Below are 25,019 nucleotides of genomic sequence, written 5' to 3'. Positions count from 1 at the left end.
ATTAAGCTGAAGTTGTCTTGGAAACATTCGACATCTCAGAAAACAGTTTACTGTGACTCAAATAAACTGGGAGACAGATTCCAGTTGAAGCATACCAGTGGTGAGTTTTATTTGAAGAGATCAAAACCCTCTGAAACACGTGCAGAGTTTCTGATTAGCTTCACTTTAACCTAAACTCCACAGTGAAGCAACGTTGATGTTGAATAACTGGTTGTCATCTAAGGTTTTTAACCATACACGTGACTCTTCTTAATTTAATATACAAATTAATATTATTGTAAAAACAACTGAAAACGTTGATACGTCATTGTTAAAAGTAGGTATGGAGGTGGGAATCAATAAGTTGAAACTTTGTTCATCATTTGTTAACATGTATTATTCACTCATCATCACTGTGCTCCTCTGAGTTAGTACCAGAGGGGTTTTTGCACCCAGGAGCACGTTGACAGTGTTACGGCTTCTACAGACGGTCTTTTTCTCTGCAGGCGTAATAGCAGAAGTGTCAACTAGATGGCGCTGTCAGGCAGCTTAAAGTTGTGGTTAGGTTGCTCTTTGTGCGTGCTTGTTTGCTTTAAACGGAGTCAATATCACACCGAACATGTTTGTTATAAAGTTTATAAAGGCGAGGAATAACAAAAAGAAAATGGCGTCTTTAAGTAATTCTATGACGTTTTTGGAATAAGAATTTTGCTGCTTCAGCTTTACTTGGTCTGTTATGTTCAATAATTTCAAGTGGCTAATATTAGCCAACAATAAATATATTGATTGGTTAATTTCATTAACATTTGTGTTAAATCTGTACTACCACACCACGAAACAAGTAGTCATAGAGCTGCTCTTCAGGTCTCACTTTTAGGTTGAAGAGAACATAAACAAACCTGTTTCATGTGCAGGTTAAGGGCTGTGTGTCCTTCTCAGGTCAACCAACTATAAAAACAGAACTATTTACTCATCAATAATACAAGTTGTTTTAAATTATTGCAGCCAAACACCAAAGCATCTTAATTTGTATGTTGGTTCTGTTTCCTGTTTGAAGATGAGACATTTCCTGCAAACTTTACAGCCTCTGTGATTGAAACTGTCCAACGTTATAACACTGATGTAGTTCATTTTATGATTTCAAACTAGCAAATCAGCTTTATTGTGGATAATCGTTTTCTGCTTGTTAAGAAACGTAACAAAGTGGAGAGAAAAAACAATGTACAAGAGTCAGGTGATCTCTACTTTTATTTAAATTAAATCATAAAGGACTTTGAAAGCATTTTAATATTTACCAAAAACACTAACCTTTTTCTGAATTAGATTTTCGTCTTTCATTAATCATAACTATATATATTCATAGGTGCTAGGCAGAAAAATGGAAGAAATATATAGGCGCACAGTAGGTCAAACAGTACTGAAAGCATAACTAGGAATCGGTTGTAAACAAAAGTCAAGGCACAACATACTGCAACAGACATGGAGATGGTGCTATAAAAAGTGAGAGGGTGTTAGGTAACACAGACTTTAAATATCAGTTAGAATTTCTCCATCGTTTCCCCCTGCGTGTGAAGCTTTTTTTTTTTTTTCCTCTTTTTAACCTTTTAATATTTTTTTATTTTTATTTTATAGGAATGTTAGATCGTTTGTGAGGGTTACAGAGCTAATATTGGCCATGTTGAGACATGCAGAACAATATACGGCTTGGCTATGAATGATGAACTTATGTAAACATTATTTAAAAAAAAAAAGCACTTTTCCTTTATCGATCATATTTTGAGTCCATGCCTGTGCTTCATCTCTTAAAAAATAAGCTTCATGTGATTAAAAGTTGAATAATTTGCACATCAGAATTTCTAAAAGTAAATGAATGCATTTATATAAAAAAGTTTCCTTTGCCTCCTCTAGTAATCAAAAATAAAGAAAAACAAATACAATAATAAATGTTGATTTTTGTGGTCATAGCCCAAAGAGTTAACAACACGAGTGACTGGATCAGCAATCGTTGAAATTCCACAAGGCTCGTCAGGTTTCAGTCTCTTAGGTGTCTTTATAAAAAGCAGATCAAAGCAGATATGGTGGTGGGCCAGTGCAGTCATTCATGATGTGTGTGTATCCTCCTCTCTCTCTCTCTCTCTCTCTGTGTGGTCACCGGAACTGTTCAAGTAATCTAATAAAACACAAACACACATTTTAAACTTCGTATTGTGACGCATCAGAGAGCTGAATCACTTCCTGCGCCTGAACTCACCTTGACTCTCTCTCAAATGCCTTTTCTTTAGAAGAGGCCGCAGTCCTTCAGGTTGTTCTTGATGATGACGTCAGTGACGGCATCGAACACAAACTGCACGTTCTTGGTGTCGGTGGCGCAGGTGAAGTGGGTGTAGATTTCCTTGGTGTCCTTCTTCTTGTTCAGGTCCTCGAATTTGGTCTGGATGTACGCCTGAGCCTCCTCGTACTTGTTGGGGCCTGAGGAGGGAGGGAGAGAGCGAGAGCATGCTGAGACTGTGCGGGCAGTTTTACTTAATACACCTCAGTATGGACTCGTTTCAGCAGGTCCTTTAATGATGTGTCATTTTCTTTATCATGGTAATTTTGTTACCATTACATTTGAGTCACAAGATAAGGATTTGTATGTCTGCAGAATAGCTTCCCAGCAAGGTTTGACAGAGCCAGAAAGAAGGAAGGAAGGAAGCTCGGGGTACATCGGCACAGCACAGGATAAATAAGTCTACACTAACTATAGAAGATCGAAATGTATAAAAGGAAAAATAAACGTAACGACAATAAAATATGTATGTGTAAATATAAGCATACAAAATTCCTCAAAGGCTTTCAGCCTTCTTAGGTTATATATACTTTCTTCCAGCTTGTTTCCAAACAAGAACATTAAGACACATCTTCTGTGTTTCTGACTCTATGTAGGGCTGGGAATCGCAGGGTAACTCACGATTTAATATAAAACGCGATGCCTGGCCCACAATAACGATCACGCTAATTGATATATTGCAAGACAATCCTATAACGATACATCACGTACAAAAGGTCCCTAAAAAGGTCAAATGCAGGATTAAAGTGTTTATTCACTGAAATTTGGTGTCAATTTCTCAGCGTTTGACACAAACTGAAATGAAACAACGTACGTTTTTAAATTTACAGAACTACTGAACAAATTCAGACTTTGGATTTGAAAAGTGGCTGGTGCATCTCTTAACTTCTTTTCACTGCTTTCACTGCACAGCCAATTAATTTCCGTTCACGTTACCCTCACAGAGCGCCATCTCTTACATGAAAATATTGATACTTGGTGCCAGCTTATCAATAATTGTATTACACAAGCCAGGACGACGATATACTGCCTTATCGATACTTTGTTCCCCCTCTAGTTATATTTATATATTTATTATTTTTTTATTTTCACATCGCATTATGATAATAACAATAATCATAATAATATATACTTTATTAATCCCTGAGGGGAAATTCAATCTTTTCACTCTGTTTTTACAAACGTGCTACACACATGCACAAACAGGACTCTATAGACATGCATTACACATGGACATGCGCCCCGAGCAGTGGGGGATTCGGTGCCTTGCTCAAGGGCACCTTGACAATTTTATCAAGATGGTTCGATTAGTTTTTAAGAGTTTCTGAAATACTTCCTGAAAAGTGCTTAATGTTGTTTTTCAGAGGCTGCTGGGAAATCATTTTTTACAGAAAACACAGCTCGTCTCTGACATGAATGTGAAGGTGAAACATAAGAGGCACAAACTGAAGCTGGATTTTGCCTTGTATGATTTTTCTGTTCCAGTAATAAAAAAGTACAACTTAACTACATGTCACATCCTATTGACAGGATGTTTTTTGACTTCAAGGTTTAATCTGAGGCTGAACTGCATTTTTAATCAATCAAACAGCTACAAAAACGTCTAAAACACATAATCTGAGGCTCAAGTGTTTCCTGTGTGTGTACTGAGACGATGGAACTGTACCGCTGTACTCGGGGAAGCAGATGGTCAGAGGGCTGTGGGCGATCTTCTCCTCGAACAGGTCCTTCTTGTTGAGGAAGAGGATGATGGACGTCTCTGTGAACCACTTGTTGTTGCAGATGGAGTCAAACAGCTTCATGCTCTCGTGCATCCGGTTCTGGGCAGGACGGGGCACAAATGTGGAGATAAAGAGATTATTAGAGAACACAACTAGGGCACATAAAGGAAATGAATTCCTGACACCCCCACCCCGCCCCGCCTCCCTCCTCCTCATTTCAAACCATCCCGGGAATGTGAGCTTAACGCACCATCTCCTCGTCCTCGGCCAGCACCAGGTCGTAAGCGCTCATGGCCACGCAGAAGATGATGGCTGTGACTCCCTCGAAGCAGTGGATCCACTTCTTCCTCTCTGACCGCTGGCCTCCCACATCAAACATCCTGCACAGACACACACAGAGTAAACGTGCTGTTTTGATGGAGAGCGAGCGGGGCCGAGTGCGGGAGAAAAAACATTTTATCACACTGACAGACAAGCGGAGCAAGATTCAAGGTCTCGCTCTGCGTGTGCGCCTCTCTCCTTCTTTCCACTGAATACACGTGTGCCGCGTCCTCTCTCTTCAGGGTGTTTCGCTGCACAGGCCTTGTCATTTTCCTGGCATTTGTTGGCATTTTAGTGCAGTGCAGTTGCTGTGGTAACAGGGTGGCCTTAAAATGAGGTGAGGCTTTGTCTGCTCCAGTACACATCCTGCTCTCTCTCCAGACTGCACGACTGAAAGAGTCCACATTTAAACCATCCTGCTACTTACCTTAATGCTGTTAGCGCACTACTTTTAAAGGGCCAGTTCGCCAATTTTCAACCTCAGTCCTATCATGCTGTTATGTAGAGCTTATGCCATTATGGTAGGAAAAAAATGAATTTTCGCTCTGTGCCTTTGGAGGACGCTATCCGCTTCTCCAATGGGCCCTTGAAAAAGGCCAGGGAGCTCGCTAAGCAACACTTCCTCAATCTAGGACGCCGCCTCCGATGTCATGTCTCGTTCAAAATCATCAGGTTTGAAATGTAGACTGCAGACCTGAATATGTTTTAGACGATCCTCCGGTATATTCTCATCATATTTCTGATTCTGTACCGCTCTGAGCCATCGCCTGCAGCGAAACGGTAGTATTTCACTCCAGCGTCTCTCGCTGGGCCGTTCCTTTCAGAGGGAGGTGCGCAATGCACGCTGGGTGTTGTAGGAATGTAGAATGGGCGAAACCACGAGCTGTTTGTACAACTTTCTCCACAGCTATGGCGCCTAATTTCAAATATTATTGCTTCTAACGATTACAGAGAACACCAGCTTTGACTGATGGTGGCTTTTTCCAGGGGAGAACTGCTCCTTTAATGACAGCAGTGCATTTTGCGGAGAGGATGATTATTTTTAAACTCCCAGCACTTCCATTGTCTTTATATTTGCAGTTTACTCATCCCGTGTAGCTGTGCTAAAATGCCAATTTGTCAATAAACTCAGCAAGTTCAACACAAAAAGTTAAAGTTTGCATGGTGGCAGCAGGCCTTTCACTTAGACTTCACTTAGACTGATGATGGAGGGCAGTCTGTGTGGACTGTTAAGAGGATGATTTCTCGGTGTGTCACCTCAGAGTGACACACTTTACACCCGACACCTCGTTCCTCCCGCTAAGCAGTTTTCACTTTGCAGCATTGCGTTCATTAGAGCAGAACGCGGCCGGCTTTAGGCTGAGTAAGCAGAGCTCATTATAACAGTGACACGCTTTACACTGTTTACTTCAACAGTGCGCTCATCTCCGGCGCTGCTTACATAAGCTAAATATATCACTGCAGAGCAGCACGGAGGAGGTTCTGAAGGTAAACATGTGCTGCTTGGATTCGTCTCTCCAGAAGAAATAAATATCAGGACTTTAAACATGAGACGTGAATGTGACACAAGGACGCAAAGCAGGCGCTGAAGAGGAGCTACTTCTTCACGTTCACTGCTGCGATGAAGCAGCGGAGGTCTGTGTTTCAATCAGTGATATTTTGTTGCTTCCAGAGCGTTAGCAGTGACTAATGCCTCCATCACATATCAAGAATAATGTGTTTGTGTGTGTTTTCAAGGGCGACTACAAACTCACACTTCATTATCTGCAAGAGGAAAACACCATCATCAGAGTGCACAAACACAAAGGCTGAACATTTACATAGAAACAAGAGTTTCTGAGAAGCTGAAAACAGAGACAACCTACAGGAAACGATTAGTCGGATTTCCTTCCTACATTTTTTCATAACAAGTATGGATGATAAACATCCAGCTGTTATATCCCACACACATGTATACAGTTTGTGTGGGCTTGTAAAAGTATCTCTCTACACTTGACTGAAGGTTTTCCCCTCTGCTGTTTCCGATGTGAGGAGTCCCCACTGTAACATTACGGAGGCGGGCGAGCTGTTTAGGTTAGAGATATCCTGAGTTTAGTTTCTGAGATGAGACAGCTTCTCCACTACAACTACGCAAAGCAGTAAAACACGTGTTCCTTTCTGTAAACTAAAAAAGGGGAAACATCGTGTGCTCTCAATCTCACATGACACACAAATGTGTGACTCACAAGCAGGTGAGTTTATCTCAGTTAACACTTTCCTATCGTTATGGTTGAAAGACGGCTGTTTGTAATTCATAAGGTTTCATATTGTGATTAGAGATAGACCGATATGTTTTTTTCAGGGCCGATACCGATTAGTAGTAGTCAAGGAGGCCGATAACCGATATTTGGAGCCGATATTCATTTGCAGTAAAAGTTAAAATATTGGAACAAACAAACAAAAAGCGCAGGGAGTTCCCAGGGTCAGCAGCATCTCTTATAAAGTTAACTGAAAATTTAATAAATAAATAAATAACTTCCTAAAGTTTTATAAACTTTGTGATTTTATCTGCGAAAAGTGCTATATAAATAAAGTTTACTTACTTTCTTATTAAGTAAATAAAACAAAGTTATATAAAATTAGCAAAGAAATGAACGGCCGATTCCGATATGCATCAAAATGCCGAATATCGGCGCCGATATTTTTAGATCGTGGAAATGTGTTAGCAGAGAAGGTAGAAGGTCCACCACGTGATGGGCTAAAGGGGCACTCAGGGGCCGTCTGCAGCTGCACAATATAAACAATGTGGTGATTTAACTTTAAAGGTGTTTCATTAAATATATCTGAGAAAGAGAAAGCGTCGGGGTGGTGCGACGTCTCACTTGAAATGCAGGTCCTTGAAGGTGAAATGTGTCTCCACGATGCCGGTGGTCTTCACTCGGGTCCGCAGCACGTCTTGCTGTGTGGGGATGTAATCTGGCTTGGCTATCCTCTCCAGGTCGTTCAGGTAGCTGATGAGACACAGGCACAGGCATTACGTCGAGCTCGGCCTGAGAAACTTCCTCTGTGTGAGGTTATTAGACAGTTATCAGAAAGAAAGGGCTCATCTGCTCCTTCACACAGACATGAGAGGAACAGAGCAGGCTCACGCTGACCTTGTGACATGCAGCAAAGATAATACATACAGAGAATGTGTGAAAGCTTCCTCTAAACACCAGTTGCAACATGAAAAGGACAAGATTAGAAAGGAAAGGTTCCAGTAAATGTTTTTCTGATTAAATCTTCTTGTGATCTAAAAAGTGTTTTATGGTCGGTGACGAAACACGTAATCCTGCAAAGGGAGTCTTTTTATATCCACATGCACAAACACAACAAACAGGCTCTTTTATTCAAACCCTTTGATGTACTGCGATAAAAGAATATTTTATCTGTGTTGACATTTTGCTTTTTATTTATATGATACAAGCACTAAATATGAGACCACGATCAACGTTCACACACATAATGTTACAATAGGAGACACACAAAGGCTGCCAGTCTTTCATCACAACATTCAGCTGCATTAAAACAGACAGAAGTGTTAGTAATCCTATACAAAGCACAGCCCGGGTGTAGATACTGGAGCCTCCGCGGCACTACTTCACGCCACGTGCCTGACAGTTTAATCATAATCCAGCTCCCCACAGAGGTTGGAGCCTGCTTTTGTAGTCCACACATCAGATATCGTAACACCGCCGGGTTGGCCGTTGAGTTTATAAGCCTTGAAGATTAATTGAATTTGGTGGAGCTTACACTACAATATGAAAAGGCTCTCTGCTGTCGTGTGACGGAGGATCGTCAGCGGTCATTTTTACGCAGCGGATTTTAAACCCTTCCCAAAATGTTTGTTCCTGTCGCTGGTGTGTGAAAGATTACCACGGGCCCAGAGTGGAACTATAATAAACCTGTGCAGCCTAAAGCCAGCAAATATTGCTGCACACGGGACAATTACGGCGCAATAACAGCAGCAGGATGCGTTATTTCAGAGTGTACGGAACATGTCCCTTTCTATCAGAGCAGAGAGAGAGAAGAGGGAGGTCTTTCTTTCTCCTTCCCTCTCTCTCTCTCTGGCTCTCAGCAGGTGCTCAGACATGGATTATGGTCTAGTGCCAGACTCATTTAGCCGTCTCTTATAGCAGCTGACTATCTCGGCGCTGTACAAAGCCGTGATGAAGCATTGTCTCCTCTCCCCGGCGGCTAACGTCGAGGCGGCGTTAGTCTCCAGGTCCCCTCAGCTTTAACATTAGCAGAGGTGGAGGAGTTATGATTACACTGGCCAACACAAACACAGGACAATATCACTCCCCCTGGAAGTTAAATGCTACCTTGACTGCAAGGCAATCATTTGTGAAACACTTAACACTCCTCTGGCGGTTTGCAGCACAGTGTGGAGGTGTCACAGCTTATCAAACGGCGCGTGTGTTAAACAGAAACCAGAGCGGTTAATTCCTGGTTTCTGAGGGGCTCTGTTTTCTCTAGATGCCCATTCCAGCAGTGCATCCCCCCCGCCCCCAGAGGGTCACTGTGATAACCACCTCTCACCTACTACCAGCAGCCTCTCACCATTACCTCATGCTCTCCTTGGAACAGCATGACGATGAGGCAAACAAGCAGAACACTCAGAGATGAGGGTAATTGAGGTAATCAAGGCCCGCGGACAGAGGCTGAGGTTGCTGTGATGTTGCTGATTAGCAACGCGACAGTGGCTGCTCTGTGTTTAACTGTTAGAGCAGAAAAGTGTGTGGTGTTGGTGTAATAGGTACAGAGAGAAGGAAGTTAAAAGGAGCGGTGACATACAGGGAAACATCAAGATCAAAACGATAGCACTGTCGCCGTTGGCAAGTTGGCAACCTGATAGGTAGTGATAGTCACATGATAGCCTTAATGTTACTTCATGCTACTAATGCACTCACTAAGCAGCGGAGTCGTTGAGCTGGTACTCTCGGGCCCGTGTGAAGCAGCTCTGGACGCCACCGTCAGACCACAGTCGCTGGATGACGTTGGACAGATCTTCTGGCAGGATGCCCTGCTCCTCTGCTGCTGCAGACAGGGCAAACAGTTGGCGGGAATCATCCTGTCAAGAAAAGACACGTCAGATGGAGAAGGTCTCTTTAAACATGACGTCATATTTAACCCTCATTATTTTCTTTTCACTACACAAAGCAAATCAGACACTGCAGGGCTTTATTTATTCCACATGGCTCAACTTGTCTCTTTAAAAACATCTTCATCTGTTTAGCTTTGAATTTGTTGCAGATAAAAGTTACAAGCAGCGGGAACATTGTTCAACAATGGCATCAGACTGAGACAGGAAGCCACCAAGCATACAGGCAACTGGTGGTGGTGGATGTCTGTGTAAGGGGCATCACCCACCGCTTACATCACCTCCATGGAGTTTGACACAAGACAAGGTTTTACATAAACTTTTGATGTTAGCTATTGACAGCACACTTTCATATAGTAGTTAACCATTGTCTGACCCTCCACTCTAGCAGCTCTGACTGTGTGCCATGTGGTAGTTGCCAAATACATTTTTTAATCATGGTTTCTGTCATTATAGTTAGTTCTAGTCGTGTTCATTTTTTAGTTTCATTCAAGTTAAGTTTTAATTAGTTATTTGATGCCGTAAAAAGGATGATTGACAGCTCTGTTGACAAATCTGGCTCCTGCTCTGGATAAGCAGAGTAGAGGCGGAACAGTGAGAGGAAACGTAACTAAAACGATCACTACAGTCGTTGACATTTCCATATCTGTGAACGTCTGCTTCAGACCAACACAAGAAGCTGTTCTGCTTTGCCGTTTTTTTCCCCGGTAAGTTAAGTGTCTGTTTGGGTTACCAGAAGTGGCTACAGCGGCTCCACCTGCTGATCTCTACTGCGCAGCTCTGGCTCCAAATGACGTCACCAGCGAAAGATGGCAGCGCCCGCCTCGGGGGCATTTTGGGCTCAATTTTCAAGAGCAGATGGAGACTAGGGATGGGGACGAATACTCGAGTATTCATTACTGACATCATTATTCTAGGAACGTTACACTACTCGCACACCCATGCAGGCCTTGCTTTCGGTTAAAGGAGTTACATGCTTACATGCACCATGTTGGCCGTGAATCGGCTCAGTTCAGCTCAAAAAGAATCAACATTTTTTAATGCTACAGTCCTGAGAAATGAGTTTCATAGTCTGTAGAAATATTAATTGTACCAAGGACACTTAACGGATGGCAAACAATGAAAGCAGCTTATTCCATAAGTATAAACCAAGAGACAAAACATTTCAGGCACACGCTGAGTTCAGAATATTGCTGGATGCTGCACATCCTTCTGGCTGTGACACGAAAATTGTCTTTTTAATTGAAATCTGCAAATCGTTCCAGGATAGTTGAAGCTCTCTGCAGGGTGTGAAGGAGGGTGCAACACAAATAAACTAACTCATCGCCAATCCTGACATATACCAGGCTGTCAAAACGCTCTTTTTACATTAAACCAGGTTTATCCAACAGCTGTGGAACGAAGGTCACACTACTTGTTGCATTTTAATTGCTGCATTGTAGAATAACCTTGTCCACTCGTATAGCAGCGAGTGTGGAGTTGGAATATGTTGCATTAAATAGAATGATGTAAAAAGACTCTCAATTCAAACATCAGCCTTTCAAATTCCCTTTGATGTAACAGTTGACAGATCGATTCATTCGTTACTAAACATACCGAGACGTTTCCTTTCAAATGGTTTGTGGAAATAGAATATATGAATCACATTTGCGAGATGCGCCACAGAAAAGAGGAATATAATTTTCTCCTTGCGTGAGTAATGCCTGAATTTTATTTCTGTGATCTTATCGTCTCCCCGGGCGGTCCCTGCTGAAAGGCAGCTCTTTACTGTTTCTTTTAACAGCACACACACTCACACACACACACACACACACAAACAGGCAGGGACAGAAAATCCACAGCACTGCAGGAGTCCGTCCTAAGCATCTGCTACCCAGAGTTGATTTGAAGTCCAAACTGTCTCACTGCACTCCAGAGAAATTCTTCAGCTGCACAATTTCTGCAGCCTCAAATCCTCCAGGATAGATCTGGCGGTGAGGACGGAGGAAGTGTGGAGGCTTTGGTGGTGATGGGTAGAGATGAAATCACCAACCTGAGTGCAGCCATATTACACTTTACTTTAAACGGTTCCCAGATGGTTTTGTTACTTCCTCTACCAGCTCTCTATTATTATCAACAGGTTTCATCGGCACGGAAACAATCCGGCACTTAAAGCTCTGTCTGTATTGTTTGTCTATCAGGCTCATACATGGTTTATGATCTATACGGAGGAAAAACAGGCACATTTAGTTGGATGGAGCTCTCAGGCTGTCAATGCTTTTGTTACACGTTTTCATCAGACACCTACCGCTCTAGTAGCTTCCTCGTAGTCGATCTTCAGGTTGGCCATGGCTTTGATGATGGCCATGATGGACTGGATGGTGTTGCTGTAGACGACTGCTCTGTACTGCTTACACTCTTCTTCTGAGTATCCATCCTCGTGGATAATCCTGAAAACAGAGGCAGGGACGGGAAGAGAAGACTCAAGCTGAATGTCTACAAATCACACCTATACACATTTTTCAGGTCGTGAATACATCTTAAAACCTGGTCTATGTTGATGTATTTAGTGGTGTATAAAGCCTGTCCTGCTTGTATCTGACCACACCGAGTTCTGTTACAGGAAGGATTCAGTCATTTGTGTATCTCAGCTGAGGGACACATAAACAAATATTTGCTTGCTTTTGGAGCTGCTGAGAAAGAAAGGCATGCGGTTCAGAGAGGAGCTGCTGGGTAAGAGACCAAACAGAAGCGTCTCCCCTGGCCTCTCACAGCACAGAGACACAGAGTCACACAGCCAGAATGCTCGGCGGACGTGTGATGTGCTGAATGGGACCTCATTAAAATGCAAGTGAGCCCGCTGTGAAACACTGCGAGTCACAGGCAGGAGGACTGAAAGCACACAGTGTTTCCCCTCCAGCCAAACAATAAGTCTGCTAATTCCATAAAAATCACTTTTGATCGACTGGATTGTGAAGCAAACTTGAAACATAGCTGAATAGTCAGTTATTTATTTATATTTTCTTGAAATATTGTGTAGTAATTTTATTGTAATCTCACATCATGCGGGCACAAAGCGTCGCCTAACTCTTGCTTTGGGAATCCGATCAGTGTTTGTATGCAAATTTAACTGTAGAGTCTCCGTCAACATTTAACAGAGATGAACTGTTTACACATTTTAAGAAGAGTAAAAAAACACTCACAGAGCTTATTCCTCCCAAAGGCACAAACCTTTCAAATATATTCTAGTAATGATAGAAAATAGAGTTCTGGATAATACTTAAAAACTGGGGACGAACTGTTCAACCCTAAAAACAAGTCATCCGTTTCTAGGCCTAACTTCACATCACATTATACTATCATCTGTTCAGTACTTTGCAGATATCCTTTAAAGCTTCTCAACTGGTGGGTGGGGACCCAAAAGTGGGTCGCAGAGCTGTTTTCAGTGGGTCACTAATGTTGTGCTTTTTCAAAAAAAGAAGTTGTGGCAAAAAGTCTATGCTGTGCTTTTATTTTGAAGGACACGGGTTTCATGTGCATGCAGTAGTAGTGTAGATTATTCAGAATCCATGTATCCACTGACTACAGCTACATTTACATTAGCCCTACAGTAGTTGCATTTATGTTGCACTTTATTTCTGTTTAATCCAAACTGCACCATTTTTTATTAAATAAATTTGAGTGGTTAAAAGATTTCAGACATTTGGGTCGTGATTTGTCATTAAGGTGGTGGTGGTGGGTCCTGAGGCTAGACCAGGTGAGAACTAGTGCTTTAAAGTGCTTCCTTCAAATCAAACTATTTACTTCTGTGTTAAAATGAACCTGCATGTCTCCGGCTTGAAAGGGGGATATGTCAACTCAGAAAGTGGATTAAATTGAAATCCCAAGATTTCTAGTTGATGTCACAAATTTGGAAAACAGAATTATGGTATTTTAATTGTTTCGGCTTTTTGCCTTTATTTGATAGTACAGCTGAAGAGAGACAGGAAATATGGGGGGTAGAGAGCGGGGGATGACATGCACCAAATGGCAGCCTGGGAGACAAGCCAGCGATCAGTGTGTGGAGGACTGTTGCCTCTGTACACGGGGCGCCTGCTCTACAAACTGAGCTAAACCAGCACCCCAATTATGCTATTTTTTATCAAAACATGTAAGTCAAGTGTCATTCAGGGGGAAACATTCTGAACAAATCCAACACTAGATTAAATCAAAGGCCATCATTGGTCGGCAGGATTATGAATAAATAAATTCCAGCTGATAGATTTCAAAGTGAAATGCTGCCTTTATGACTCGGAGTCTAGTGTGGGAATAAGGAGTTACATTTGAGTTATGTTTGTATCTATTTTTAGGCAGCAGAAAGAATTTACTCCCACTCCTCTAAGACTGAAGAGAAGATATCGGTGTTGTGCTCTCTTCTGTTCAGTTCAAAGGGCTCGAGAACTTGTCGAAAATGTATGCAGAGACGTAATCTTTCCATTTAGAGTATTTACATACGGTACATGTTGAGGAGTGGACAGGTGCTTTTGGTAATGACATGTCTAAAGTATCCAGTACATGTTCATTCATCTGACTTCAGAGATTTGAGAGGTTTGAGAGGATCATTTCCTTAACCCTTATTTCAGGAAAAGTAGGGAGGGTTTCAGGGAGGCTGAAAGACACAGCCGGGAAACCAGCAGTTCCATTTATGCTTTAATACACAGTAATCAGAGCCACGCCTGTACGGGGACAATGAAAACTAGTGCTCGACTCCTCCTCTTCGTATTCAACAAAACTATTTATGAACCTATTCTTATTACATCAGCTTTAACACACTGAGCTTTTCACTTTATCGTCACTAAATCTTTAATGTTTTTTCATACAAACTTTTTGTCCTTTGAGAATCAGTTCGACCCATGGCTGGAAGCAGGAACAATCATTAAAGCAAGAGACACAGCTTCCATGGTGATGATAAAAGGAACCACGATGCAGCAAATACATTCAAGAACAGCTTCCGTGTTATTCCATTTCTTTAATCTAAAGCAAAAACTGTTCAGTCTAGTGGGATGGATTAGACCAACTAGGTGCAGGAAATTGAAGAGGAATACTGTCAATCATATTTTGTAGAGACTGAATAAAAATATGTCTGTCTTACTTCATGTAAGTTTGCTTATAGTCAAACAGAACTAACGGTGGGTTTTCTTTAGGAGGTTAATTGTGGATTGCGCACATACAAAACTGGACAGGAAGCATTTTCACTGAATGAGATGTACCCAACATGTGACACCCTGGTTCCTGCTGTGATCTATGTGTGGCACAGAAGGATGCAGTACAGGTAGCAAAGTTATCTGCATCTGTGACTCGACTCCCCAATCGGTTTGATCAATCACAATGATCGTGTCCCGCCTTCATACAGCTGCTGATAAATGCTGATGGTTGGTGCCTGTTGATGACCTATATTAGGGCCGATGGCTCTGATCCAAGGCGTGCTAAGCTAACTGGGGCAAACTCTGTTTATTACTCACATTATCAGCAGGCGTGACGACTGCATTAATCAGAGGAGGGTAGTGACGGAGGAAGGATTCAGATTCTTCACCTATTAAAGTACTAAAACTACACTGTGACAATACTCCAGTACAAGTTAAAGTTCTGCTTTTAAACCTGTAAAGGTATAATAAGTAGGATTTTCCTAGGAAAATCAAATATACAAATATACAAATATAATAAAATATAAATCATCACTTATGGGCCTCTATACACGTGTGTTGGTCAGTGTGTGTGCAGACCCTTGTGAGACCCTTCCCTCTGCATCTATTCTGTTGTTTTGCTTTGCACAGGATGTTGTCAGGAGGGGCACTGTTGTGGTTCCCTGAGCCAATCACAGCGTAAAGGTGAGTGTGGGAGTGGTTCAAATTAGCAACTAGGCCCCATTCAGACCGGCGAACATGGTGAAAGAGTGATGCAGAGTTGGCCTTCTTTCTGTGAGAGACAGGTAGGTGCCTAAAACTGGGTAGGACAGGCTAACCAGCAGTTAGAATGCTAGCACAAAGGTAACCGTGATGCTGTCGGTGTTAGCTCGGCAGGGTGGGCGTGTTCTCTGCCAGGAGGAGGGGCCCAGTTTGGATGTGTTGTTGACAAAATGCAGGGAAACATCCTACTTAGTATACCTTAAGATTAAGTATTATGCAGTAAAGGAGTTCTTACAAGTGTTATACCTTTATATGATGTTATTGGATTAATACTAATGCTGAATCAATGTGTGTGTGATGATGATGTGAGGAAAAGCAAAACAATGAGCAGCTACTCACTTCATCTGCTTCACAATGGTACTCTTCCCCGACTCTCCAGCACCTGCAGAGAGAACAAAAACAGACAGAGGTTAAAAATACACTCCGGTTAGCTGAGAAATGTAAACAGGCAGCCAGTGTGGCTGTCTCACATCTGGACCCTCGTTTCACCCCCTCCCCTTCCCTTCACCTCCCAGCTTTGGCTTCAGCTAGGAAACAGATCTCAGCTCTCATTTTCATCCTGGACCCGTCTCCTGTTTTCTCTCACTGTGCACCTACAGGGAGCAGCTCTATCTGCAGTCAGGTGGTGTTAAAGCGGTGTGTTTAATTTCACAGCGGGAACAACCCGGCCGCAAAGCGACAGAAACCACCCGCCATCATATTCCTCTCTTTTTATTTCAGGACGAGTCACTTTATCTTGGTTAACATTTTAATGGAAACGTCTCGCACTGACAGGATGTGGGCTTTTCTTATCCACTGCTATGTTTATTCTCACAACCCGCGGCGACCGGAGAGAGCTCATCTGCCACAAGGAATCCAACAGTACACACACACAGACACCCAGGGGTGCCTGTCAGTACATCTCCAATCATACTCGCTCGGGGTGAAGTCTTTCAGGGATGACCCTCAAAATACACTACTACCCAGCATGCACATGCACAGCGACGCCCCTGGGTGGGAATGGCTGAAGATAGTTTCCACAGACAGCTGTCAGCTAATTCTCCTCTGTGGTGTAGATGCACAGACTGGCTAATGGAGCAGAACGTGCAGTTTGCCTTGAAGGTTTTCATAAATCAAACACATTTTGAGAGTTATAACGGTGTCTCCTCCTCATGGACCTTCTGCTAAGGCTGAATATGGGAATGAAAATGCAAAGACCAAAATAGTGTGTGTTCAAACAAAACACGCTGATATTGTCCGAAGTCCCCACCAAGTCAATAGGAAAAATCACACTGTGATGAAGCTCCCGTCCATCTGCTGCACAGTCTGCAGGCCGTATTGTGAAGTAGGAGGAAAAGAGAGGAAAGAAATGCTCCCAGTAGCCCTCACATTGCAATTCCACCTTTGCTATTTAACATTGGACCAAGCAACGCTGGCGTAAAGGCGCCACAGTGTGTGTTTTTACATGGCATTTTGGCGTTGCAGAAGGTAAACGTGCGCAAGGTGTAAACAGACAGGGTGTGCTTCATATACACACACACGCACGCACGCACGCACGCACACACACACGCGTTTAGGTTTTGCAATATACAATATATATTTGTTTGGTACAGTTTCTTTTCTTTTTTTAGGGAATCATCGAGCATTTAGGCAAAATTAGAATTGAAAAGCGTTGTTTTATCGGCAGAAAATATCGGCAGAAATATTACATATCTGTCGATGCCGATATGTCATTTTCAAGGCCATTATCTGCAGATACCGATAACGTGCAGATAATATCCCTGCATCCCCAGTTACTTCCTCAGATGCCGGCTCAGAGGCAGAACGACCTCGCCCCGAACTGGCACTTTGAATCCCACCTTGAACTGGCAGCGTAGAACTGGGCTTCTGGCTCGCTACATACCTTAGTGTGACATGAAATCTGTAAACAGATTCCAAGCTGAAGAACGGGAAATGACTAAGATGAGGATTCAGTGGAAAACTGCGTGTGCAAGTTATCTCGTCAGAATGAGAAAGGAACAGAGAGCCGTGATTACATCCTCTGTGCCATTTAAAACCAGCTTTGTTGCATTAAATCTGTCTAAAAAACAACATTGGTTTCAAGTCAAACAGCAAACAAAATGGTCACTTAAACCTTCACACAGTAACTGTATTATAAGACAGCCTCTTAGGTTTAAGCGCTAATAAAGGAAACTAATAATGTAACATTTGTAACATTTTGCACTGACAAAATGACAAAATGACTCACAGGTCCAGAAAGTCTGATAAGCCTGGCCTGGGCTGACCTCGTGGGCCTCTCTCTCATCAAACACACACACTTTCCTGAGAGTAGTAAACATGCCCTTTGGAGTTTGTCCAGTGAAACTGAGGCTGCTCGCAGTTAGAAATGAGCGGTGGAGTCTGGCGCACATTTCGGTGCCACTGCTGCTTTGCTTAACAAATAAGTAGCAGCTCTCTGAACTGTACAATATAAACAACACAAATACACTACACCTCTGAAATACTGTCTGCTTCTCATTATACGTCACAGCGGTGTTAATGTGCGTAACTGAAAGCTGGATTGATCGGAGTGCGGTTTATGTACACCCCAAAAAAAGATGAACAATTTACTGTAATCTCAATTATTTATAATTGAGCGATCACACTGTACACACGCATATGCAGAGGGAAGTTAGTCCTGCACTGCCCTGTTCTGCTTTAATATTTCATGTCAGCCAGCTGGCAGAAAAAGGCTGCAACCAACCCTACAAGCATGTGTGCTTTAATAAGAAGGTTTGCAGAATTCCTACAGGACTGGACACACTTTGTCTCCACTAATAAAAACTGAAGTGAATAAAACAAACACACACTTTTAGTAGGACAGCTGGGACTGCTGGTCGTTCACAGAGGAAGCTGACGTGACGCGAGTGGAAAGATGCGGGCAGTAAGTAAGCATGTGTTAGTGGTGGTGATGTGGGGGGGGAAGCTGTGGCAGGGACGGTTGGATTGATAAACCACTGATCCTGTTGCTATTACACAACACACTTTGTCTGATCTGTGGGTGATGTTGTATTATCACCAAATCTCCCTTTGGAACATGGAGGCTCAGGACACACACACACACCATGTCATCGCCACATGGCCTATTCATGCTGGTGCTTTCCAAAGATTGTTTGGAAAAAATGTGTGACTCAGCACAGCTTCTCTGTACACTGAGCTCTACCTGATGGACTCGGTGACTAACAAACTAAACTTAGTTTGAGCCCATCTGCTCTAAAAACAAACTGAACTGTCAGGAAGATGAAGTGAACTAAAACTATTTGACGAAATGAGAGCAGAATCAGACTGTTTGTGCAAAGCAGGGGGGTGAAGAAAAGTTGACTTTGCAGGAAAATAAATAGAGTCCACTGCCTAGCAACTGAGCAACATGTACGACAGTTGTGGTTGTGTTTGAGTCATTGTGGAAAATGTGGAGAAAAAAAGGCAGAGTGGGGAAAAATAGGCCTGCCAGGTCAGACTCGAAATTCATTTTATACAACAGCTAGTTCCATCCAAGTAATCTGATTGGACACGAGACATTCCATGAGTGCTGATATACAGTACAACATCACTGGGACTTGTCACTCTGTAGCTGTGTCCAAATCCGGGTCGTATTTGAAGGCTGATTGCGTCACAGCGACGTGTCAAAGGCTGTTCCAATTCGAAGCCTCCTTCAGATGCAGCCAAGAAATGTGTCCTTCTTTTCCCGGGCCACCAAGGATCCATCGGGTGCACCCTTTGCCACCCAACATATCCTGAAGTTCACTGTGTGCCAAATCAAACGACATGGCGACTCTTTCGCAGCCGAAGAATAAACTTTTAAATGTAAACGTTTTTGGTTTCAACTTCAATCGGATAGTTAGCTTTACACGTTTAAGAAAACGAAAGGACCATCAAAACAAATTATCTTTAAAATAATAGGTTAAGTTACGTGATGTTAGTTATGCTAGCAAGTTAGCCCACTAGCTACTTGTTGCTAAGCAACAGAAGCAGCGTTTGGCAATGCAAGGGTAAGGGCGAGAACAGCTGGTGACGCAAACAGGAAATCCTTCGTGGACCAGACCGTCTCATTGTAGTTCGGCTTTAACGGTTTACGTAGGGCGGGCTATGAATGACGCATCCCCCGTAGACCCATCCTTCGAAAGCTACAGCTACAGAGTGCAGGAGAATGTTTGGGTTGCTTGGCAACAAAAGTCCAGTTTCAGTTGTGGAACTAGTTTGGTTGGTGAAGCAAAAATTAATCAGTTGTTGGTTATTACGGTTTACGACAATTTCCTGCTTGTTTAACTTTATAAATGTATAATCACACTAAAGGGAGCGATGTTGTACTGAATATCAGCACAGCTGTTATTAACCGGATCACAGCTGTGATGACATTCAGTACAGCATCACTCCCTTTAGTGTGATATTGCTTAATTATATGATGAATTAACTTCTGATGTCTGACGATTCCTCCTCCCTGACTACTACAAATAAAGATGTAGAGAGGGTGCGCATGCTAACAGCTCATCTGTCTGCTTGTGTGTTGCGGATGAGGGAGGTATTAGCATGAAGATATGTAGCACTGGGAGAAAGCAGCAGGGAGTTTGTAATTCTCCCAGCAAGACTCAGGAAATTGCCTGATTACCGATGGGTTACAATGTGACTGGCAGAGCGTCAGAACCAACACAGAGGTGGGTGCCAGGAGAAGCTGTGCCAGGGAGCCCAGCGCGGGATTAACAGGGCTCCAGCTGGTAAAAGGACAGAACCTGGGCCTGACCCAAGATGGAAGGACTGTGTTCACACAGGTGGGGGGGGGGAGGTCGTCATTGACAGTGTCACAGTAAGAGAGGAAGACCTTTTTTGGATGCATTCCCTGTGCACATAAAAACAGTGACAGCTCTCATCGAGTCCCATGTGGATACAAAGGAAAACAAACCTCTGCTAATTGCAACAACAGGAGAGAACACATGAATCCCTCTGGGTTAGATAGCATAATAACACAAAGACAGTTCTCCCCTGCGGTGCACGATGGTTTCATTTATTTAATTGTTAGAAAGCTGATAAGGAGATTACTACCATTTGTACCTATAGACAACATTGGACTCACTAATTTAGTGTTTGCTACTTCATTAGGACTCAAATGAGTACACGTGTAATTGGGTATCTACCTCTGTTTGCAGATAAGCAGGGAGCAGCTTACAGCCACATGGGAATTAAATACAATTAACATTATTATACGAGACGAAATCAGCCTGTTCCCACTGTGTGCAAACACGGTTTAAGGACAAATGTATAATTATCAAGCATAGGTAACAGGCTGCAAATCCAACATTATAAACATGTATAGCTAGTGTTTCAATGCCACACTGCTTCCATAACTTAATTTACACTGAATCAGCACATTATCGGCCGGGCCGATTATCGGTGCCGATATTCAGCATTTTGACGCATATCGGCATCGGCCATTTTTAATTTTAATTATTTTTTTATTTTTTAATCCGACGGCCGATAAGAGATCAATTTAAAACTGGGTTATTTTGGCTCTGATGCATATGCTTAAAGGCATTTAAACAAAGTTAAGTGTTAGAGTTTGTATTATTCAAAATTTTGACGCCAATATTTTCACTTTTACTGCAAATGAATATCGGCTTCAAATATCGGTTATCGGACTTCTTGACTACTAATAATCGGTATCGGTATCGGCCCTGAAAAAACCATATCGGTCTATCTCTACTGGGAACATTTAACTCACCTGACCAATCAGCTAATCCTTGCTACATGCACTTAAATGTAGTTCAAATGGAAACTTGCCGTCCCTAAAATCCACATCCCCGCCTACATATTCTACATTTCTTTATTCTACAATTTCTACAAACTTTGTTGCTATATTTCAAAGGGTTGCTTAGAATTTTCTTGACTTTAGGCTTAGTATTTGGTCTTCAGATATCACATGCTCCCGGAAATCAGCACTATAAAGCTTTTTGACTAACTGGAGGTCACAAGAATAAAGCAAAACATCTGCTGAGGGCTGGAAAAAAGGATCACCAATTCTAATTTCTTGCATTTTTTAGGTTTAACCGTAAAACCTACAACCTATTAAGGAAATTCTTTAGCAGAAAAAGGACCTGAGAAAAGAGCCGACAATGTTTGATTGACTCTCACATTTAAACAGCGATGAGACTGGATGAGAGGGAGAAGTGTGCCAGCCAGATCTTCTGTGAGAATTCCTGGCATGCTCGCACCGTCTCTAGAGTTTCGTTACTCAGTGAAGCATGATGAAACTGACAAGTCCAGACATAAAAGGAGGAGAGATGAAGAGTGCTTCCCACTGTTCTGTGTCGAGACTTAGAATTAACATCTTCATACAGTCAAATTATTTCTTTATCTTCTTACAGTGCACGTGTGTTGCATCAGCATCCTGCAGCCACGGCTTCATTAAACCTTATATGTGAACTGTTTCAAAGGGCTGCCTCCTGTGGCATTAGTGCTTTTACTCGGAGTGTGGATGAATGTGCATGTGTTTGGAGCAAGTGTGACCCATCCCGGTGGGGACTGGGAGCGGGACACAAAGGCAGCAGTGTGGGTCCATGCGAGCTGAGAACACAGGCCCGCTGTTGATGTTTACGGCTGGACTGTTCCAATCGGCGCTGCAGCTCGCAGCAGTTACTCACAGGACTCCGCCTCCTTCAGTCAGCAAGACAACTGCCCTCGCCAGATACAGCTAATCGTTTTATGGACTCTAGCGAGAGAGGCGGCTTGAAAGGGAGATGATTGAAGTTAAATCTCACTGCTGATGAGAGGAACATAAAATTAGTTGAGGTGGTAACCACTTAAAAGAAGCAGAGAAGCAACTCCAAACTTTCCTCACACTATTATGATGATGTTATGAGGGCTGTAAGGGCTTGTTCCTTTGAAGAGGAAAATGACTGGTAATTAGTGTAATTGAAAAATCTATGACAAAAGACTAGAACCTGACTAATATATCCGTCGGCCGATATCGGGGCCGATAGGGGCCTATTACCGATAAATCAGTAGCAGCAAATATGTTTTCCAACATGCCTCGAATGACGCTTCTCTTTTACAGAACATATAACGGAAAAAACAACGCTAAGAGTGATTAGGAATTAATGTCATTGCATAGTTTGTGCAGCAGAGAAAGCTCATTCTCCATAGTTTAGCGGAGCAGACAGAGGTTTGCAATACAATTGGTTGATTATGTTTATGATGGGAATCGTAGGTTAACTAACGATACACGGCCCGCGATAATGATAATATCACGATACAGCGATTCTGCGATAATTTATATATATCGCAAGACAATCATATATTGATATATCTTATAAACTTCTTCGGGCAATTACTCTCCGCTAACGTACCCTCAATCACGTCATAAGCACCACCGCACATGAAGTAGTGACGCAGTGAGTCAGAATTGCAGGGAAATCTGTTTAGAGCGCCTTATATTTAAAAACAAAATTATAATTGTATTGCACGAGTTGGGGTTTGATATATCGCCGTATGAATATTATGTCCGACCCCTTCTTCTGAGTGCCTCTGGCGTGTGATATGGGTGCAAAATCAGGTCACAGTCCTCATAGAAAAGGTGGCAAAATTGCTGATTGAAAGTTTTCCCCTCTAAAATCGGCACTGGTCTAGAAAACCTGATATCGGTCAAGCTTTTCAAAAGATACATTTTGATGTTAAAAGTAAATAAAAATTCATTTGAAAACTATACAGAAACAATAAAAGATGAGGCAATTTGTCAGCGCTTTGTTCCAGACTACTGTCACCCTCATTAGGCTAAACTGTTGCTGAGTGTGGGCATAATAACATTAAAACCAGTGCATTAAAATAAAAAAACAATAGAACATTAAAGGCTTCACAAAGCAGAGCCATTTTCACAGTAAACATTAAACAAGTAAACAAATTGTAGGTGTTCATTATACGATTTTCAGACCTCTTTTTAACACACTTTTACAAGCTAGATTGGCAGCCTTTGTGTAATTACTGAGGTGCTCTGTTGTAATTGTGGCAGCCATTAGCACTGAACCTTCAGGCACGCCGACAATTTACTGAAAAATTAATAAAGCATCTCTGCTGTGTGAAAAATGAACGTCAGGCGCTTTAATGAGACTTCTAATTGACTGATTGTTATGCTGCTGAATGTGGAGAAAGTTACCTCACAAACAAGGAGAACATTGAATTAAAAAATGGAGAACATTTTCTTTAAAGTAAGGCTCAGTTCACTTAGTTTGTAATGTGATGTCCCTCTGCTCCTTCCTGTCCCTCCCTCCCTGTTGAATTAATCAATACCTGACCCCTCGGTGACAGGTTGACCCGCCCTTAAAGCTCAACTCTGAGGACAGCAGAGGCAAACATTGGGTATCACGAGGCTTCGAATCAATATTTACTTATAGAAACTGAAAGGGAACAGTGTTTCGCTCACTTTAACTTGATTTCTCCTGCTTCCTTAGTGAGCTGATAAATATTGGTCACAGTGCAGGAGAGGCTCATCTCAGTGTCAGACACTGAAGTGAGACTTCTCGCAGTCTCTTTTCTCACTTTCAGCAGCCTGAGGCGCATCGAGACTCGAGCAAATAACACAAAGAGAAGCTTGAACTCTTACGATCTTCCCTCTATTAAAAAGTAAACTAAGGAAACAGGGGGAAAGTGATGAGGCAGCTTGTCTTCATGCCAAGACGAGTAACGAAAGTGGTTAAGGAGCTATGGAATTTGAAGGAAACAGAGGTGTGAAGAGACGCAGCAACAAAAGTGCTGAGTCGGCAACTGTAGCCTGCAGCGAGATCCAGAGAGATTAGGCTGAACTTTCTGCCACACAAAGATATCTCACGTGCAACATAATGTAGTATAATAAATCACATCTTTATCTCTCCAATGCCGCGCTCTCTCTTTATTCTATAATCTAATTAATTTCAATTTCCATCATTTCTCAAACCCTTCCTCCCGCTGTCCTCGGCCGCCTACACACCAGCCGGGAGGCGGCCCGACGCCGCCTGTTCTTCTCAGCTACGTGTCAAGAAATGTGCCAATCCAGACTGGAGACCAGAGGCCCTCCGAGAGACACATGTGCCACTTCCTATTCTGAGATCCAATCAAGGAGAAAAACGGGAGCATCTTGCATGAACATGTGTACACTCGAGAAGGAAAAAAAACACACACAGACATACACACACATAAGCGTTTATTTCGGTTTTAAAGACGGGGACAGAGAGATACAGTCTCCTTCAACAGATGGCTACCATGCCTCAGGCAAAGAGCAAGTCTGGACGGCACACTGACAACTGCTGCCAAGGCGAAGAGCGACGAGAGGCAACAAGGCCAAATCTACTTCCTCTATGTATGTGGAGGGAATGTGAGACAGGGCTGGCAAAGGTTAGAGCAGGCAGAGCAAATATTGTGCATTTGTCCACATAATCTTTATAATATTGTATCGTGACGAAACTCGTAACCGACACCTCTAAGAAGAGTAGAACATTTTATTCACTTCCTATTTGGTAAGTGAAGGTGCAAATTATCTCAACCAATCATCAGCCACAGAAACACTCATTCATGCATGACCATTAAAAGCTTCTGCAACACACAATGCACGTTTGTCCTCTGAGGAAAAGCAACCCTTATTGCGT

At 42.5% G+C, this 25,019-nt stretch overlaps 1 protein-coding gene across 1 annotated transcript in view; it reads right to left on the bottom strand.

Moving 5' to 3' along the window:
- Positions 1 to 1,209: 1,209 nt before the first annotated feature.
- LOC138606067 (guanine nucleotide-binding protein G(i) subunit alpha-2-like) overlaps positions 1,210 to 25,019 on the bottom strand; it is a 52,678-nt gene continuing 28,868 nt past the window's right edge. The window contains exons 2-9 of the mRNA XM_069678527.1: positions 15,736 to 15,778; positions 11,760 to 11,901; positions 9,282 to 9,442; positions 7,212 to 7,340; positions 4,280 to 4,409; positions 3,975 to 4,128; positions 2,231 to 2,448; positions 1,210 to 2,149 (exon numbers count right to left, since the gene is read on the bottom strand). Coding sequence (XP_069534628.1) covers positions 2,258 to 2,448; positions 3,975 to 4,128; positions 4,280 to 4,409; positions 7,212 to 7,340; positions 9,282 to 9,442; positions 11,760 to 11,901; positions 15,736 to 15,778 — 950 coding nt within the window. The 3' untranslated portion in view covers positions 1,210 to 2,149; positions 2,231 to 2,257. The remainder of the gene's footprint in view (positions 2,150 to 2,230; positions 2,449 to 3,974; positions 4,129 to 4,279; positions 4,410 to 7,211; positions 7,341 to 9,281; positions 9,443 to 11,759; positions 11,902 to 15,735; positions 15,779 to 25,019) is intronic.

The sequence above is a fragment of the Semicossyphus pulcher genome, unplaced genomic scaffold (assembly GCF_022749685.1).
Source record: "Semicossyphus pulcher isolate SPU_LCO1_2020_fin unplaced genomic scaffold, fSemPul1.0.p SCAF_3, whole genome shotgun sequence".
Taxonomy (NCBI): domain Eukaryota; kingdom Metazoa; phylum Chordata; class Actinopteri; order Labriformes; family Labridae; genus Semicossyphus; species Semicossyphus pulcher.
This window is presented reverse-complemented; position numbering and strand designations above follow the sequence as displayed.